Source organism: Oncorhynchus mykiss, chromosome 4 (genome assembly GCF_057628025.1).
Source record: "Oncorhynchus mykiss isolate SJ-2025 chromosome 4, ASM5762802v1, whole genome shotgun sequence".
NCBI classification, from domain to species: domain Eukaryota; kingdom Metazoa; phylum Chordata; class Actinopteri; order Salmoniformes; family Salmonidae; genus Oncorhynchus; species Oncorhynchus mykiss.
The window spans coordinates 29,403,570-29,424,842 of record NC_143025.1 but is presented as its reverse complement, the minus strand read 5'-3'; the positions used below and the strand labels follow the sequence as shown (position 1 = coordinate 29,424,842).

General features: G+C 43.5%; 1 protein-coding gene across 1 annotated transcript in view; it reads right to left on the bottom strand.

The window, feature by feature from the left end:
* LOC110521651 (E3 ubiquitin-protein ligase SH3RF1) overlaps window positions 1-16,216 on the bottom strand; it is a 54,336-nt gene extending 38,120 nt beyond the window's left edge. The window contains exons 1-2 of the mRNA XM_036968864.2: window positions 15,865-16,216; window positions 14,265-14,789 (exon numbers count right to left, since the gene is read on the bottom strand). Of these exons, the coding sequence (XP_036824759.2) occupies window positions 14,265-14,639 (375 nt within the window). The 5' untranslated portion in view covers window positions 14,640-14,789; window positions 15,865-16,216. The remainder of the gene's footprint in view (window positions 1-14,264; window positions 14,790-15,864) is intronic.
* Between the last annotated feature and the right edge of the window lie 5,057 nt (window positions 16,217-21,273).

Genomic DNA, 21,273 nt, shown 5'->3' with positions numbered 1-21,273 from the left:
GCTCGGCCTCCGACTGCAAGGCACTTCAGAGGGTAGTGCGTACGGCCCAGTACATCACTGAGGCAAAGCTGCCTGCCATCCAGGACCTCTACACCAGGCGATGTTAGAGGAAGGCCCTAAAAATTGTCAAAGACCCCAGCCACCCCAGTCATAGACTGTTCTCTCTACTACCACATGGCAAGCGGTACCGGAGTGCCAAGTCTAGGACATAAAGGCTTCTGAACAGTTTTTACCCCCAAGACATAAGACTCCTGAACAGGTAACCAAATGGTTACCCGGACTATTTGCATCTCTTTTATACTGCTGCTACTCTCTGTGAATCTTATATGCAGTCACTTTAACTATACATTCATGTACATACTAGAGGTCGACCGATTATGATTTTTCAACGCCGATACCGATTATTGGAGGACCAAAAAAGACGATACAGATTTTTTTTTAATTTTTTTTTTTTTATTAAAATCGGCCGATTTTTATTTATTTGTAATAATGACAATTACAACAATACTGAATTAACACTTATTTTAACTTAATATAATACATCAATAAAATCAATTTAGCCTCAAATAAATAATGAAACATGATCATATTTGGAATAATGACAATTGCAACAATACTGAATGAACACTAATTTTTACTTAGTATAATACATAAATAAAATACATTTAGTCTCAAATAAATAACGGAACATGTTCAATTTGGTTTATATAATGCAAAAACAAAGTGTTGGAGAAGAAAGTAAAAGTGCAATATGTGTCTTGTAAGAAAGCTAACGTTTAAGTTCCTTGCTCAGAACATGAGAACATATGAAAGCTGGTGGTTCCTTTTAACATAAGTCTTCAATATTCCCAGGTAAGAAGTTTTAGGTTGTAATTATAGGACTATTTTCCTCTATACCATTTGTATTTCATTAACCTTTGCCTATTGGATGTTCTTATAGGCACTATAGTATTGCCAGTGTAACAGTATAGCTTCTGTCCCTCTCCTCGCTCCTCCCTGGGCTTGAACCAGCAACACAACGACAACAGCCACCATCGAAGCAGTGTTACCCATGCAGAGCAAGGGGAACAACTACTAGAAGGCTCAGAGCGAGTGACGTTTGAAACGCTATTAGCGCGCGCTAACTAGCCAGCCATTTCACTTGGGTTACACCAGCCTCATCTGGGGAGTTGATAGGCTTGAAGTCATAAACAGCGCAATGCTTGACGCACAACAAAGAGCTGCTGGAAAACGCACAAAAGTGCTGTTTGAATGAATGTTTACATGCCTGCTTCTGCCTACCACCGCTCAGTCAGATACTTGTATGCTCAGTCAGATTATATGCAACGCAGGACACGCTAGATAATATCTAGTAATATCATCAACCATGTGTAGTTAACTGGTGATTATGATTGATTGTTTTTTTTAAAGATAAGTTTAATGCTAGCTAGCAACTTACCTTGGCCCTTCTGCATTCGCATAACAGGCAGTCTCCTTGTGGAGTGCAACGGAGAGAGAGGCAGGTCGTTATTGCATTGGACTAGTTAACTGTAAGGTTACAAGATTGGATCCCCCGAGCTGACAAGGTGAAAATCTGTCATTCTGCCCCTGAACGAGGCAGTTAGCCTAGGAACGGTGGGTTGTCATTGAAATAAAAAATGTGTTCTTACATGACTTGCCTAGTTAAATAAAACATTTATTAAAAAAAATATATATATATATTTAAAAATAAATTACATTTAAAAAAATTGGCAAATCAGCGCCCAAAAATACCGATTTCCAATTGTTATGAAAACTTGAAATCGGTCCTAAAGAATCGGCCGATCTGCTTAATCAGTCGACCTCTAGTACATACTACCTAAATTGGCCCGACCAACAAGTGCTCCCGCACATTGGCTTACCGGGCTGTCTGCATTGTGTCCCACCACCCCCTCTTTTTACGCTTATGCTACTCTCTGTTCATCATATATGCATAGTCACATTAACGATACCTACATGTACATACTACCGCAATAAGCCTGACTAACAGGTAATATATATATATATATATATATATAGCCTTGCTACTGTTATTTTCAAATGTCTTTTTACTGTTGTTTTATTTCTTTACTTACCTACACACACTTTTTCCCGCACCATTGGTTAGAGCCTGTAAGTAAGCATTTCACTGTAAGTATTTGGCGCACGTGACAAACTTTGATTTGATATTGCCAAAGACAGGCCTTTCTGCCATCTTCAAAAATGAATTATATCACACGTTGGTATCCCGTTGCTCAGCAACCGTTTGTTTGTCCAGACGAAACCAGTCTGCCCAAAGCTGCTAGCTCACATGCTGCAAATCCCAATCACAAAACCTGGCAATGAGATTGGGTGGCAAGGAGCGGAATGTTAGCTAAGACTGGTACCCAGACTAGAGAGAGAGAGATATATATATATATATATATATATAGCGCCCCTCGTGGGCACTTCCGGTAATACCGTATACCCTGGTATGGTACAGAAATGGTATGAAAATCTAGATACCGCCCAACTCCAATTCCCAGAATCAAGAGGGAATAAACCAGGAAGACGGGAATCCTCCAACCGGGAATTTCTTGAAAGTTCCTGGAACTTTGCAACCCTATGATCAACCAAAGGCTGCATAGCCAGGTGCCTGCTGTTGTGTGTTTGAGACACTTGTGCCATGAGTTTGTTAGTATATAAAAATCAGGAAGTCTCTGTGGCTGGACCACACACAGTCACTCTGGAGACCCAGTAGATGGACAAGAGAGTTTGGTTGGTCATCACAGGTGTGTGTCAGCACTGCATTAAAATAGAGGTCAGACAACCAACCCCCCCCCCCAACCTCATGCTGACAGAGCTGTTGGGGATATGGGGCGCATGTGGAGGGGGGTCTGGGGTTGGCGAATGCTGAGTTTAGGCCACCCAGAGTCTAGTGCTTACACAGGGACCAACATTCCTACCACACCTTCACAGACAACAGAACAAACACACACACTGAATTGGAACTGATTACAGTCTAAAATTACACAGTTGTTTTAGTAACGCCAATGATTAGAAGAAAAATGTCCCTTTAAGCCTTACATTACATTGGAATACGTGATGAAAGTAAAGATGGCCGACTCATCCCCCCCATAAATATGAGAGTGTCAGTCTGTCAGGACAGGAGGCAGATGCTGCAGGTGACTCTGCCCTGGGGGCAACAGCTGCTGCAGGTGACTCTGCCCTGGGGGCCTCCATCTGCTTGTCTGCCTCCCCGCCCCCCCTCCCGCCTCCCATTCTGCCCGTCTGCCTCCCCGCCCCCCCTCCCGCCTCCCATTCTGCCCGTCTGCCTCCCCGCCCCCCCTCCCGCCTCCCATTCTGCCCGTCTGCCTCCCCCCCGCCTCCCATTCTGCCCGTCTGCCTCCCGGCCCCCCTCCCGCCTCCTGCCTGCCTCCCTTCCCCCCTCCCCGCCCGCCTGCCTGATTCTCAACACACACTGCTAAAGCCTAATTAATGAACAGCCACCGTATATCATACCATAGCATAACCTAAAGATCAAACAGCTACCAAACTTCACTAGACCGACACAGAAAACCACACACACGAACAACAAGAAGCTATGTGTGTGAGCTTGCTGTTTGGACGAGACCAGACAGGCCCAGTGTTTAAGAAAACAGAGATGTTGACCACCTGTGGCATTCCATACACACACACTAAGCTCTGTCTGAACACACGCACAGCTTCTCAGGTCTGTCTGGGGAGGCAGATAAACAGATCAGACATACATTAACACAGACACACCGTTCTGTCTGGGGAGACAGACCTATATACACCTTACATTTCTGAGCTGAAAACATTCTTTGAATGATGCAAACCCCTGAGAGGGACAGTCATTCCCATAGCATAGCCAGCATGGGCAACATGTACACCCAGACATAATGCCCAGATTCCGAGCATACATATACAGTGAAGTGTTTGCTAGTTCCAGAATGTGAGCAGTGCTGTCTCACTGGCCAATCAATCACAGTCTAAACCCATGAACCCTTTAACATGGAGAGAGACAGGCTACAACCACGAGGAGAGGGAGAAGGGGCGGGGGGGGGGGGGGGGCAGAAGACGCCACTTAGCAGAAAGGATGGGCACCCCAGGGACGTGAAAGAAGAGGTGATGATTTCACAAAGGACATTAGGTGGATAATCAAAACCTCAGACAATAATACTACCTGCTCCCTCTGGACTGCCTTGGGAAATACAGAGGAGAAGAGAGATAGGCAATGTGAGAGAAGTGAGAAGGAAGGAGAGAGAAAGACAGAGGGAAAAGTATAGGGCATGTTCATCTGTTCCCAGAGGAGGTGTAAGTATGTGTTTGCCAGTGTGTGGGCAGAGTGAGGGTGTAATGAGGTGGTTCCATCACACAGGCCGAAGTGAGCCAGACAGCCAGCAGAGAACACCGCCAACAACAACATGACGTCATCAAAGAGGGCCAACAGCAGCGGGACTCAGACGCAAGGAGGAGCACTGGAATTGAATGAGACACTTATACCAGGACAGAGCGGTAAACAACATTATTCCTCACTATTAAAAAACACAGGTACAAACAAAAAGATAAAAAGCACTTATTTCCCTGACTGATCAAAACTCGTTCACTCATGGCTCCCTCGTCTCTCTGCAGCAGACATATGGTGAGCAATATGTTTGGAACATCAAATCGCAATAGAGAATGGCAATACAGTAGAATTGTGAGAATCGTAATAGATATCGTATCGGCACCTAACTATCGTGATAATAGGTCCCCGGCAATTAACAGCCCTGGAAAGAGAGGGAAGCAGCCATGAGTTCTACTAACGCATCATTACTACAGAGGAAACAATGGCCTAATTCTAGCCCCGAGCTTCAGCTAGACAGGAGAGGATACTGCTGAATCTCTCCCCTCAACGCACACACGCTAGCGTGCCCACACGACAGGAGGTCCAGCTCACGCAACTCCTCCGGCGTCGTTAAATCAACATTTGTCGTCGAGCAGGATGTCAGATAACCTGCTCTACAAATTGTACACGCTGGGTTTCACACGCGTGTGAAACGTCCCTTCAAAAGTGGCAATGTGATAATGACACCAGCTGTGGAATCATTTCAGATCCAGGTACACTGATTCATTCAACTAAATCAGTTTTCAGTTTGAAGACACTTGGCCAATCGTCCACACATCTATAGCAATCCATTGCTGACAAAATATTCTGTTTTAAAACAAGCCTGAGCTTTCAGTAGATTAACAATTTATCTAAGACTAAAATGCAAATGAAAGACATCCAGGGGGAGGGACCTCTCCCCCTCTGTGTTAATGAGCAGGTTATTTTCATCCGCCTCTGCTGGCTCCGACCCCACACAGCCATGACCCCTGAGCCTGACCCAACTTCCACTTACAACGGCTTTTACCCACATCACATGATAATGATCATCTCATCCAAACCTGTGGGAGGATGGAAAACTACTGTGTTGTTCTAGTATGACTCAACAACAAAGCCAGGAGGACAAAACATCCCAGTAATCGGAGAGCCATAGAGCTAACCTGACTCATCAGTGATGAGGTCCCCTCCACAGTCACACAGCCTTTCCCTGAGGCTGCCTGCTCCGCTCCTTTATTCCCCATTATTCAGAGACATGCCAGGGCAACGGTGTCACACCACTGGTGACTTCTGTTACATTGTGACAGGCCAGGGTCAAGGAAGGGGAGGGACCATTGACCCTTTTACAATTAACACCTTTCCCATAGCATTCCTTCCTTACCCTTTGTCTGCCACTGGCAGCACCCCGCCCCCCCTCCCAAAAAAACACAGCCCCCTCTCCCCAAGTCCCTCCTGACACCCATGTCAGTCAGATCAGAGGAGAGCAGAAACAAATCCCTGTTATGCATCTGTCGGTCAGGCTCCGCCCCCTCTCCCCTCAGGTCCATTCTCTGGGCCAGATAAGAATTAAAGGGGCAGGCAGGGCTGTACAGGAGCACCAAGCTGAAGGGGCCAGATCAAAGAATGAGAAACTCACAACAACAACTGAAGGAGAGACCGAGTCCAATAGGAGAGAGGGAGTCAGTGTGGTGTGGTGGAGGACTGAGTCCAATAGAAGAGAGGGAGCGAGGGAGTCACTGTGGTGTCGTGGAGGACCGAGTCCAATAAGAGAGAGGGAGTCAGTGTGGTGTGGTGGAGGACCGAGTCCAATAGGAGAGAGGGAGTCAGTGTGGTGTGGTGGAGGACCGAGTCCAATAGGAGAGAGGGAGTCAGTGTGGTGTGGTGGAGGACCGAGTCCAATAGGAGAGAGGGAGTCAGTGTGGTGTGGTGGAGGACCGAGTCCAATAGGAGAGAGGGAGTCAGTGTGGTGTGGTGGAGGACCGAGTCCAATAGGAGAGAGGGAGTCAGTGTGGTGTGGTGGAGGACCGAGTCCAATAGGAGAGAGGGAGTCAGTGTGGTGTGGTGGAGGACCGAGTCCAATAGGAGAGAGGGAGTCAGTGTGGTGTGGTGGAGGACCGAGTCCAATAGGAGATAGGGAGTCAGTGTGGTGTCGTGGAGGACCGAGTCCAATAGGAGAGAGGGAGTCAGTGTGGTGTCGTGGAGGACTGAGTCCAATAGAAGAGAGGGAGCGAGGGAGTCACTGTGGTGTCGTGGAGGACTGAGTTCAATAGGAGAGAGGGAGCGAGGGAGTCACTGTGGTGTCGTGGAGGACTGAGTCCAATAGGAGAGAGGGAGCGAGGGAGTCCGTGTGGTGTCGTGGAGGACTGAGTTCAATATGAGGAGAACCAAGTGGGGGCAGCGAGGCGAAGGGTCCCTGAGGAGTCGACCAGCACTCCTTGACTCACTGGGCAGGGAGGGAGGGATATAACTGTTCTAGCACCCAGCCAGGCTTTGATCTCTGCCTTTCATGTTTTGACATATTCCACCTGCATTACCCTCCCCTCTCCCATTCAGCTCTCTCTCTCTCTCTACAGTAAGATGCCTTGGGAGGGAGCAGAACAGACTTCACAAAGACAACATGCTACAGCAGAGAAATGCAGGGAAATGATGCTTGAAAGTGCTTTGAAGACACTTGGTAATGCGCACATTGCCTTCGGGAAAGTATTCAGACCTAGACTTTTCACACTTTTTTTCACTACAGCCTTATTCTAAAATTGATTAAATAAAAAATCCTCAGCAATCTACACACAATACCCCATAATGACAAAGCAAAACAGAAATACCTTATTTATATAAATATTCAGACAATTTGCTATTAGACTTGAAATTGAGCTCAGGTGCATCCTGTTTCCATTGATCATCCTTGAGATGTTTCTACAACTTCATACAAATTCAATTGATTGGACATGATTTGGAAAGGCACACACCTGTCTATATAAAGGTCCCACAGTTGACAGTGCATTTCAGAGCAAAAACCAAGCCATGAGGTCAAAGGAATTGTCCGTAGAGCTCCGAGACAGGAATGTGTCGAGGCACAGATCCGGGGAAGGGTACCAACAAATGTCTGCAGCATTGAATGTCCAAGAACAGAGTGGCCTCCATCATTCTTAAAATATAGGAAGATTGGAACCACCAAGACTCTTCATAGAGCTGGCCGCCCAGCCAAAGAAAGCAGTAGGGGGAGAAGGGCCTTGGTCAGGGAGGTGACCAAGAACCCGATGGTCACGTTGACAGAGCTCCAGAGTTCGCCTGTGGAGATGGGAGAACCTTCCAGAAGGACAACCATCTCTGCAACACTCCACCAATCAGGCCTTTATGGTAGACTGGCCAGACAGAAGCCACTCAGAAAAAGGTACATGACAGCCCAATTGGAGTTTGCCAAAAGGCACCTAAAGACTCTCAGACCATGAGAAACAAGATTCTCTGGTCTGATGAAACCAAGATTGAACTCTTTGGCCTGAATGCCAAGGGTCATGTCTGGAGGAAGCCTGGCACCATCCCTATTGTGAAGCATGGTGGTGGCAGAATTATGCTGTGGGGATGTCTTGCAGCGGTAGGGACTGGGAGACTAGTCAGGATTGAGGCAAAGATGAACAGAGAAAAGTACAGAGAGATCCTTGATGAGAACCTGCTCCAGAGCTCTCAGGACCTCAGACTGGGGCGAACGTTCACCTTCCAACAGGACAAAAACCCTAAGCACACAGCCAAGACAATGCAGGTGTGGCTTCAGGACAAGTCTCAATGTCCTTAAGTGGTCCAACCAAAGCCCCAACTTAAACAGCCCTGGAGAGACCTGAAAATAGCTGTGCAGCAACACTCCCCATCCAACCTGACAGAGCTTGAGAGGATCTGCAGAGAAGAATGGGAGAAACTCCCCAAATACAGGTTTGTCAAGCTTGTAGCGTCATACCCAAGAAGACTTGAGGCTGTAATCGCTTCAACAAAATACTGAGTAAAGGGTCTGAATACTTACGTAATAAAGTATTAGCAAACATTTGAAAGAACCTGTTTTTACTTTGCTATTACAAATTGAAATCCATTTTAGAATAAGGCTATAACCTTACAAAATGTGGAAAAGGCGAAGGAGTCTGGATAATTTCCCAGTATTGTGTAGTGTGTGGGTGTGCGTGCGTTCATGTGTCACGCGGTTGTTTAGACTAAACATGATAGCTCAGGGCATTGCGAGTTCCATCCCCTTACTGAGGGGATCATATAAACCTCAAAAGGACCATATAATGGAGCAGTCACAAGTATGACTAGCTCTTATCTCCAATAAACAGGCTTTTCAGAATAGAGGGAAGTTCCAACAGGCCCAGCTTGAAATGGGCTGACTTTTGAAGTGATACTACAGTAAATGAGGCAGCTCAACCAGCATTAGGTAGTTTCACCCAGAGGAGAATGGATCTCTATACCTGAACGGTTAAAACAGACACAGTAACACAACATTCCACTGACCAAATACAACCTGTCCATTGACCCAGCTTCTTCCTGGAGTATTATTGAATGAGGTACAATACACCAAACACAACTTGCCAATACCTAAATACTGAGTGAAGCCAGCTCATACAATACCTAGGCTAAACATGACAGATTGTCTGTTACAGTACATGCAGTAATCTTATGTTGCATCACTGGTAGGCCATTTCATATGACATGAGTGACAGAATGCCTTGCCAGTAACATGGTCCTTAACATTTTACCAGATTATTCCATTTAAAAAGAAAAGAATCCTAGTTTTTGTTGGCGGGGGGAGAAAGCCATGCCATGACAACTACAGTGCCTTCAGAAAGTATTCATACCCCTTGACTTATTCCACATATTGTTGTGTTACAGCCTGAATTCAAAATTAAAATACATTTCTTTCTCACCCATCTACACACAACACCCCATAATGACAAAGTAAAAACTTTTGCAAATGTATCTCATTTATATTTATATATAAATATATAATATATTTATATTTGTATTCACACCCGAGTCAATACTTTGTAGAAGCACCTTCGGCGGCGATTACAGCTGTGAGTTTCTCTGGGTAAGTTCCTAAGACCTTTCCACACCTGTGTCATGACGTTGGCCTCTTTGAGTATAGCAAGCCCATCCCCCTGCCACTCCCTTTCCTCCTTCAACTAGGTTGCTGTGGTCAGAGAGACGTCGTAAATTCCTGAGAATCTCCTCATGGACACATAGTAGAGAGAGCGTAAACTTTCATAGAGGACAAAGGAAATCCTTCCACCTCACAGAACTTGAGGTACGAACAAATTTCATGTTCCGGAGAAAGTGTAAAAGATCGGTGAAGAATCCAGCTACAAACTGGTTCGTTTGTCACAACTTGGGGAAGCTCATGGGAGACGGTGTGGCCACATTACCATAACACTGTTTATATAATAGCCTAATAGGTTTACATCTAATTGTTGTATAAGATGAATGAGTGAGGATGATACTGTTTGTATAATTGTGTAATATGATTATGGACTGTTTAATGAAGAAAAATACAATTCCCTTTTGATTTGAACTAAATCAGAGGACCGCCCCTGAGCCAGTTAGGGTCAGACATCCTGGGACAGCCCTCTTCGGGCCTCCCGAATAAAAACCCACTTGGGTTTTCGATCAGCAGACCGAGCTTACCTCAATTACGAGATGGCTCAAGGTTGCAGACCATGTTTTTCTCCATTAGGAGGGGAACAAAGGTTGTAGACCATTGCTGAATCTTTTAACCATACCACGTGGTTAAACTTTTAGACTATCGATACTGACAGAATAAGAACAAGTCTTTGATACTAGTCTGCAGCTAGGAATTCAGCATCATTGAACGCAAAGAACGACAACCACCGAAAAATCCATTCTATAACGAATGTCACTCTGAACAATCCCCTCTAACCACAACCGAGAAAGAGAGGGAGAGAGACGGACAATTCTACAAAAAAAAAAAAACTTTTCACCAGCGATATATATATATATATATAGATATATATATATATCTATATATATATATTGCAATTGTTCCCGAATGAGTGAGCGTTCATGTGCAAAGGATTAGCATTTCAATTGTTATAGTTATCACTTTGTAGTGACTTCTTAGTCGACCCCCACTTCCCCTTTTTGTCAAACAAGCCGCCATGCCGGTTTAGCCCACTAGGGCGCATTTTCCTATCATTACATTTACCTTGTTTGTTTGTTTGTTTGTTTGTTTATGTATTTCTGTGAATTACTTAGTAATAAATAAACAGCAATACAACAATGCCACAGATGTCTCAAGTTGAGAGAGTGCAATTGGCATACTGACTGCAGAAATGACCACTAGAGCAGTTGCCAAAGAATTTAATGTTAATTTATCTACCATAAGCCGCCTACAACATTGTTTTAGAGCATTTGGCAGTACGTCCAACTGGCCTCACAATCGCAGACCACGTGTATAGCGTTGTGTGGGCGAGCGGCTTGCTGATGTCAACGGTGTGAACAGAGTGCCCCATGGTGCAGTGGAGTTATGGTATGGGCAGGCATAAGCTAAGGACAACAAACACAATTGCTTTTTTATCAGTGGCTATTTGAATGCACAGCGATACTGTGAAGAGATCCTGAGGCCCATTGTCATGCCATTCATCCACCACCATCACCTAATGTTTCATGTACACAATTCCTGGAAGATGAAAATGTCCCAAACATTCCATGTTTGGGATGCTCTGGATCGACAAGTACAACAGCATGTTCCAGTTCCCGCCAATACCCAGCAACTTTGTATAGCCATTAAAGAGTGGGACAAAATTCCACAATCAACAGCCAACTACACGAAGGAGACGTGTCACACCAGAGACTGACTGGTTTTCTGACCCATGCCCGTACTTTATATTTTATTTTTAAAAGGTATCTGTGACCAATAATCTATAGATTATGGCCTAATTAAATGCATTTCAATTGACCAATTTCCTTATATGAACTGTAACTAAGTAAAATCTTTGAAATTGTTGCATGTTGCGTTTATATTTTGGGTCAGTATAGATTTAAGTGAAAACAATAACAATAATAACAATAACTCGGCCACTCATGAACATTCACTGTCTTCTTGGTAAGCAACTCTAGTGTAGATTTGGCCTTGTTTTTTTAGGTTATTTTATGCTGAAATGCAAATTCCTCTCCCAGTGTCTGGGGGAATGCAGACTGAACCAGGTTTTCCTCTAGGATTTTGCCTGCGCATAGCTCCATTACGGTTATTTTGTATCCTGAAAAAACATTCCCCCAGTCCTTAATGATTAAAAGCATACCCATAACATGATGCAGCCACCACTATGCTTGCAAATATGAGGAGTGGTACTCAATAATGTAGTGTGTTAGGATTACCCCAAACATAACACTGTAATCAGAACAAAAAGTAACTATAGAGGCTTCTTATTCCTGTCAATTAGGTCAGTATTCTAGAGTAACTATAATGGTGTTGACCCATCATCAGTTCTCCTATCACAGCCATTAAACTATGTGACTGTTTTAAAAAGACACCATTGGCCTCGAGGTGAAATCCCTGGGCAGTTTTCTTCCTCTCTGGCAACTGAGATAGGAAGGATGCCTGCATCTTTGTAGTGACTGGGTTTGACACACCATCCAAAGTGTAATTAAAGGGATATTCTCAAAGGGATATTCAATGTTTGCCTTTTTCTTTACCCATCTACCAATAGGTGCCCTTCTATGCAAGGCATTGGAAAACCTACCTGTTCTATGTGGTTGAATCGGTGTTTGAAATGCACTACTCGACTGAAGGACCTTACAGAGAATTGTACAGTGCCTTGCGAAAGTATTCGGCCCCCTTGAACTTTGCGACCTTTTGCCACATTTCAGGCTTCAAACATAAAGATATAAAACTGTATTTTTTTGTGAAGAATCAACAACAAGTGGGACACAATCATGAAGTGGAACAACATTTATTGGATATTTCAAACTTTTTTAACAAATCAAAAACTGAAAAATTGGGCGTGCAAAATTTACTTTCAGTGCAGCAAACTCTCTCCAGAAGTTCAGTGAGGATCTCTGAATGATCCAATGTTGACCTAAATGACTAATGATGATAAATACAATCCACCTGTGTGTAATTAAGTCACCGTATAAATGCACCTGCACTGTGATAGTCTCAGAGGTCCGTTAAAAGCGCAGAGAGCATCATGAAGAACAAGGAACACACCAGGCAGGTCCGAGATACTGTTGTGAAGAAGTTTAAAGCCAGATTTGGATACAAAAAGATTTCCCAAGCTTTAAACATCCCAAGGAGCACTGTGCAAGCGATAATATTGAAATGGAAGGAGTATCAGACCACTGCAAATCTACCAAGACCTGGCCGTCCCTCTAAACTTTCAGCTCATACAAGGAGAAGACTGATCAGAGATGCAGCCAAGAGGCCCATGATCACTCTGGATGAACTGCAGAGATCTACAGCTGAGGTGGGAGACTCTGTCCATAGGAGAACAATCAGTCGTATATTGCACAAATCTGGCCTTTATGGAAGAGTGGCAAGAAGAAAGACATTTCTTAAAGATATCCATAAAAAGTGTTGTTTAAAGTTTGCCACAAGCCACCTGGGAGACACACCAAACATGTGGAAGAAGGTGCTCTGGTCAGATGAAACCAAAATTTAACTTTTTTGCAACAATGCAATGTTTGGTGTAAAAGCAACACAGCTCATCACCTTGAACACACCATCCCCACTGTCAAACATGGTGGTGGCAACATCATGGTTTGGGCCTGCTTTTCTTCAGCAGGGACAGGGAAGATGGTTAAAATTGATGGGAAGATGGATGGAGCCAAATACAGGACCATTCTGGAAGAAAACCTGATGGAGTCTGCAAAAGACCTGAGACTGGGACGGAGATTTGTCTTCCAACAAGACAATGATCCAAAACATAAAGCAAAATCTACAATGGAATGGTTCAAAAATAAACATATCCAGGTGTTAGAATGGCCAAGTCAAAGTCCAGACCTGAATCCAATCGAGAATCTGTGGAAAGAACTGAAAACTGCTGTTCACAAATGCTCTCCATCCAACCTCACTGAGCTCGAGCTGTTTTGCAAGGAGGAATGGGAAAAAATGTCAGTCTCTCGATGTGCAAAACTGATAGAGACATACCCCAAGCGACTTACAGCTGTAATCGCAGCAAAAGGTGGCGCTACAAAGTATTAACTTAAGGGGTCTGAATAATTTTGCACGCCCAATTTTTCAGTTTTTGATTTGTTAAAAAAGTTTGAAATATCCAATCAATGTCGTTCCACTTCATGATTGTGTCCCACTTGTTGTTGATTCTTCACAAAAAAATACAGTTTTATATCTTTATGTTTGAAGCCTGAAATGTGGCAAAAGGTCGCAAAGTTCAAGGGGGCCGAATACTTTCGCAAGGCACTGTATGTGTGGGGTACAGAGATGAGGTAGTCATAAAATATATAAAACATTCACACAGAGTGAGTCCATGCAACTTATGTGACTTGTTAAGCAAACAAACACCTGCCTCACCTTCATTCCAAAACCCTCACTACAACATGGACCTGACACACATATGTTCCAATCAAACGACTGGTTCAACAACAGTTCAATATGAACCTTATGACACCATTGTACTTAGCAGCCAGGAGAACGGAAACATTTGTTGGCTCAACTGTCATCTGCTCAGTAGTCCCTGTTGTATTCAGCACTGGGCTGTTAGTCAGCTGGCCAGCTGTAGGATCACTATGATAACTGTTCATCTGGGCCAAAGATTAGAGCCAACATGCTGCTATTTAATCCCTGCAGATTTGCTCTGATTTGTTTCAGCCCTGGCTCAAACTATGAGAAACCACATACATGATCACTCATCCATATTTAACAACCCCCTGAATGTGGACTACTTACCCTCACTGGGGTGCTCTTTGCCTGGCCTCTCTGGGGCTGTGCTCCTGGAGTGCCTGAGTCTCTGGGCCCGCTGCCCTGCATCCTGACTCCAGCTGTGCCGTTGGTGCAGACTCCAGCTACAGGGCCCGCCCTGCGGGGTCTCTGTTTGATGCCGTCCAACAGCCGAACCAGGAGGATATTACTGGGCAGCTCGTCCACAGCACACTCCACCAGCGTACGGCACTCTGGGCATCGCAGCTCTGCCCGGGAGCTCAGGATGCCCTGAAGGCAGCGCCTGCAGAAGGTGTGCTGGCAAGGGAGGACCTTGGCTGTGGCATCCAGCCGCTCCAAACACACTGGGCATTCCAGCAAGTCCAACAGCACTGATTCATCCATGCTTTCTGCCTCCACCTCTGAGCTGTGTTTCTACTTTAGTGGGACAAGCATGACGGTAGTGTTGGTTGGGGGTTGTGTTTAGGAAGCCATTTCCGTCCTGAATGTCACGTCACTCCCATGCCGCAGCTATGGCCATAGCGCCTGCAGCAGCTGTAGTATGGGGGTAAATCCTTTGTTATTACACATATAAAAAGATTACATGGCAACAGTCTGATTCCTGCTTATAACGGGATGCTATTATGCTAGGTATTGCTACTATCATGTACGGAATGTAGCAAAGGTCAAGACTGTTATATTCCGTAGTTCTCTGTCATCATGCCAGTCACATCCAAAGGTAATAGGCACAGAGAATGCCTTCACCTCGTCTTCTAAAGTGGCACAGATACGTTCGATCGCATTGTCCCCATTTATACCAGTCAATCCTACCTGATAAAATAATTTTTCCAACAGAACATTTACCGTTTGTTGACTGGAGAATGCAACATAAAATCTTAATTTGGGATTATGTAATTTAATTCACAGACGTACATTATTAGATTAAAGACCATTTGAAACCCTGGCGAGAGATGTTGACACGTTCTAGCGGTGCGATTACATTTCAATACAACCGCGCAAAACTCAAAACTTGTGTGCATTTCTGTGTCCAGAACTAACCGGGAGGAAAGCGTATCTGTGCCAATGAATGTTATAATAAAGTGCTTGATGACCATAATACCTGACTGTAACAAACTACATAGGTACATTTGGAAGAAATATAACGACCTTGTGCGACACAATACGACCACTTCGTAGAACGCAAGATTTGGGAGCAGAATGGTTACGTTATGAAAATAACGTTCACAACAAATGACTTTTAGAAAATCATCAATTTATTGCGTAACTTTGCTACAATGTCACACAGTACGAAAAAGAAAGAGACACATTAGTTAAAGGCACAACTAGCTAAGTGTCGGTCATAAGAAAAAAGTTAAGTGCGTCCCATATGATTATGTATGATATCCGAGGTTAGCTTGTTGGCTACTTGTCTGGCTAACTAGGTTAGTTTGTTGAGAAACAACAGTGTCAAAACGAGGGAGGGATTTTAAAGTTAGCTGTAGCTGTGTGATTACTAGTTATTAGTGTGTAAACCAATACAAATGATTCAATAATACCATTGAATCACCTACCATTTTGTGTATGTGTTTGAAGTTAGAAAAACAATCGCCCTTGAAAACATAAATCTTACCTCAAAGTCGGGCCTCTTCCACCTCTCCTCTCCAAACAATTTCTCTCTCCGACTTGGATAGCGAGTGAGCGATTTGGGAAATAGCCTATTTGGCGGGTAATATAGTTTTCACCCTCTATTCTGCTCTACGGAGAGAAAATCTTTACACGACATTTTATTCTGCACTGTCCTAGTCCAAGAGAGCATGTATCTAAACCGGGAAATTCACGGTTTGGGAAAGACCGACGGGAGTAACAAACTCAAGCTGCCGTATCCGATTCCGAACCCCATGATGAATTAGATTGATTCTATGGAAGACACCGAAGCTACTTCACCGAGGCGGGAGGGCGTGATGGGATGTCAGTCAATATGTAACAGATAGTCTGTTTCACACATACTCAAAATATGTTTAACAATACTGCCTGTGATATTATTTATTCAATTCATGAAACAATTTACATTTTGTCGATAATTCATCCTGATTTGGCTACTGTATTTGAAACCCCTAGCGGACAACCCTTCTTTGTAATACTGTTAGATTGTTATGGACGCCCGCAACAATAATAATCCCTATGGTAGACGGAGGTAGTAGTGAAACCTTCCCATGGAAGAGAATCATGTATTTGAGGAGATCAAAAATAACCAACATTTCACAAAAACAGTCTATTTTTTGCTTCCCTCTCAGAACAACCACTATAACATCTGTATTATCCACATGACTGCTCAAAGGTTAGATTTGTGTCAGCTTGCAGAAAGTAAGTGCACATGGCACAAGTATGGTGAAAAAAATATATCATGGCATTGTGGTTCTTTATCTTAGTGCCATTACTCACCCCCTTATCTTCCTCCATTCCGACACCACGGCACTGCCCTCCATTCCAAGTTCAGCCCTAAACTTCTCTACAATATTGATCAAAGTAGCCTATTTCATGTCATAAAGGGATCAATGATTGGTGTATGCCATTCTTCACTGGAATGTTAATATAAATGTATCATATGTGAATATTGTTAAGATGTGTAACAGGCTGATATAGAGAGGATATGCCAGACACTGAGATAGACCTCTTTCCCATCCCTGACTCCATTCCTCTTCCACTGAGAATCAGAGCAACCCTTCATTTACACCTCCATTTGTCTGCAGTAGACAACATCTTTCCATGTGTGTTTGTCTCTAGTAAACAGTGTGTTTATGTGTGAGAGAGAAAGAGAGTGAGATTAAACCCTTTCAGAGAGTGCTGATCTTGTTAATAGAATCCATCAGGGACTGCCATTTCCCCGACAAGTCCCATAACCTGAGGGTCTTATGGGTCTTCCTATAAATTAAGGGGCCAATGTCTGACATCAGGGTCAACATTTAAAAATGGTTTGAGATACATTTAAATAATATTTTCTTCCAACTTCACATGCGTAGTAACAGGAATAAAAGTATAGGTAGGCACAATGAGAGCATAACTCAACCTAGCAACAACAAAACATTTACATGTCATTCAAAATGTCATAAGAAACATGAAAACTGCATGTTTCTTTGTCATGCCTAGTTGCCAGGTCTTTTTATGTTTTAGTCAACTTCTCTATCATTTATAGCCATGCTAAACATTCCTGAAGAATAAAAAAGACAAACAGCATTTCTATATGTTTTAATTGTTTATAATAAGAATATAATATAATACAATGGGTTAAGTCAACAAAATCATAGACAATAACAATAATAATGGAAAGTTTTAAATTCCTCGGTGTACATATCACCGACAAACTGAAACGGTCCACGCACACAGACCGTATGGTGAAGAAGGCGCAATAGCGCCTCTTCAACCTCAGGAGGCTGAACAAATGTGGCTTGTCACCGAAAACCCTCACTAACTTTTACAGGTGCACAATTGAGAGAATCCTGTTGGCTGTATCACCGCCTGATACGGTAACTGCACCGCCCACAACCGCAGGGCTCTCCAGAGGGTGATTCGGTCTGCACAACGCATCACAGGGGGCAAGATACCTGCCCTCCAGGACATCTACAACACCCGATGTCACAGGAAGGAAAAAGAGATAATCAAGGATAATAACCACCTGAGCCACTACCTGTTCACCCTGCTTCCATCCAGAAGGCGAGGTCAGTACAGGAGCATCAAAGCTTGGACAGAGAGACTGAAAAACAGCTTCTATCTCAAGGCCATCAGATTGTTTAACAGCCACCACTAGCACAGAGAGGTGTCTGCCTACCTACAGACTTGATATCATTGGCCACTTTAATAAACGGAACACTGGTCACTTTAATAATGCCACTTTAAGAATATTTACATATCTCCCATTACTCATCTTATATGTACAGTGCCTTGCGAAAGTATTCGGCCCCCTTGAACTTTGCGACCTTTTGCCACATTTCAGGCTTCAAAGATAAAGATATAAAACTGTATTTTTTTGTGAAGAATCAACAACAAGTGGGACACAATCATGAAGTGGAACGACATTTATTGGATATTTCAAACTTTTTTAACAAATCAAACTGAAAAATTGGGCGTGCAAAATTATTCAGCCCCCTTAAGTTAATACTTTGTAGCGCCACCTTTTGCTGCGATTACAGCTGTAAGTCGCTTGGGGTATGTCTCTATCAGTTTTGCACATCGAGAGACTGACATTTTTTCCCATTCCTCCTTACAAAACATCATTGTCTTGTTGGAAGACAAATCTCCGTCCCAGTCTCAGGTCTTTTGCAGACTCCATCAGGTTTTCTTCCAGAATGGTCCTGTATTTGGCTCCATCCATCTTCCCATCAATTTTAACCATCTTCGATGTCCCTGAAGAAGAAAAGCAGGCCCAAACTATGATGCTGCCACCACCATGTTTGACAGTGTTCAGGGTGATGAGCTGTGTTGCTTTTACGCCAAACATAACGTTTTGCATTGTTTCCAAAAAGTTCAATTTTGGTTTCATCTGACCAGATGACCTTCTTCCACATGTTTGGTGTGTCTCCCAGGTGGCTTGTGGCAAACTTTAAACGACACTTTTTATGGATATCTTTAAGAAATGGCTTTCTTCTTGCCACTCTTCCATAAAGGCCAGATTTGTGCAATATACGACTGATTGTTGTCCTATGGACAGAGTCTCCCACCTCAGCTGTAGATCTCTGCAGTTCATCCAGAGTGATCATGGGCCTCTTGGCTGCATCTCTGATCAGTCTTCTCCTTGTATGAGCTGAAAGTTTAGAGGGACGGCCAGGTCTTGGTAGATTTGCAGTGGTCTGATACTCCTTCCATTTCAATATTATCGCTTGCACAGTGCTCCTTGGGATGTTTAAAGCTTGGGAAATCTTTTTGTATCCAAATCCGGCTTTAAACTTCTTCACAACAGTATCTCGGACCTGCCTGGTGTGTTCCTTGTTCTTCATGATGCTCTCTGCGCTTTTAACGGACCTCTGAGACTATCACAGTGCAGGTGCATTTATACGGAGACTTGATTACACACAGGTGGATTGTATTTATCATCATTAGTCATTTAGGTCAACATTGGATCATTCAGAGATCCTCACTGAACTTCTGGAGAGAGTTTGCTGCACTGAAAGTAAAGGGGCTGAATAATTTTGCACGCCCAATTTTTCAGTTTTTGATTTGTTAAAAAAGTTTGAAATATCCAATAAATGCCGTTCCACTTCATGATTGTGTCCCACTTGTTGTTGATTCTTCACAAAAAAATACAGTTTTATATCTTTATGTTTGAAGCCTGAAATGTGGCAAAAGGTCGCAAAGTTCAAGGGGGCCGAATAGTTTCGCAAGGCACTGTATATACTGTATCCTTCACTATCTATTATTTACTTTCTATTGCATCTTAGCAGCTCTGTCACTGCTCATCCATATATTTTATTCTTATATATTCTCATCCCATTCCTTTACTAGATTGGGTGTATTAGGTTAAGTTGTGTAATTGTTAGATATTACCTGTTAGATACTGCTCCACTGTCGGATCTAGAAGCATAAGCAATTCGCTACACTCACAATAACATCTGCTAACCATGTGTATGTGACCAATAAAATTAGATTTGATTTGATCTGATTAATAACCAATAATGAAATCATTAAAATCAGTAAAATCTTCAAGCATTGTGTGTGTATCTGAAAACTAGACGTAAAATGATTGCTTCCTCTGTCCTTGTTTCCTCCACTTCTTGCCTCTAATTGAAAGTGCATTGTTGCTTGTGGGGAGGAACCTTCACTCCTTTCCCCCAGTGTGCTTTGAGAGGGAGGGAAGGAAGGGGGGAAACAAGGGGAGACTCTCAATTGCATTTAATTGATTCCTCACGTCCTCTCCTCGCTATCTTCTCATAACCTATTGGATAAGAAGTTGAGAGGGGAAGAATCTCTGACCTTCTCATTCAATGGGTTTTGAGAAGGAGACGAAGAAAGAGTGTCACGACTCCTACCGAAGGTGGCTCCCCTTCCCGTTCGGGTGGCGCTCGGCGGTCGTTGTCACCGGCCTACTAGCTGCCACTGATTTTTTCCTCCCCCTCCTTGTCTGTTTATTGGTTACGCCTGTTGTTAATGTGGTTATTAGTTGGGCTTTATTAGCCAGCCTGCTCTTTGTGCGGGATTGTTCTATGTGTACTTGTCGTGCACGCATGTATGGCACGCTGTGTTGTGTACGGGAGCTGTTTTTCGGATACAGTTTAGTTCCCCTGTGGTTTGGGATATTTGTGTTGAGTGGCGTCAGCTTTTTCACCTGGTCGGTGTATTAAAGACGTGCCTACTCTGAACTCTCTGTCTCCTGCGTCTGACTCCTTCCTCCACGACACCCCGGACATTACAGAGAGGATTGAGATTCTCCCAAGGACAGAGGAAGCAAGTATTTGACAGCTATTAAAGCCCCCATGGAGTCTATGTAACTGCAATTTTTAATCATCACTGTATGTCTAAAATCACTGTGTGTGTTTATTTAATGAAAATAACACCAACATTTCCCGGAGCCTCCTTTGACCCTTGCAATGCTCAATCTCTTGGCATTCTCTCAACCAGCTTCATGAGGTAGTCACCTGGAATGCATTTCAATTAACAGGTTAAGTTCATTTCTGGAATTTCTTTACTTCTTAATGCGTTTGAGCCAATCAGTTGTGTTGTGAGAAGGTAGGGGGGCGTATACAGAATATACTGTAGCTCTATTTGATAAAAGACCAAGTCCATAATATGGAAAGAACAGCTCAAATAAAAGACAAACTAACAGTCCATTACTTGAAGACATGAAGGTCAGTCAATGCGAAACATTTCAAGAACTTTGAAAGTTTCTTCAAGTGCAGTTGCAAAAACCAAGTGCTATGATGAAACTGGCTCTCATGAGGACCGCCACAGGAAAGGAAGACCCAGAGTTACCTCTGCTGCAGAGGATAAGTTCATTACAGTTACCAGCCTCAGAAATTGTAGCTGAAATAAACACTTCACAGTGTTCAAG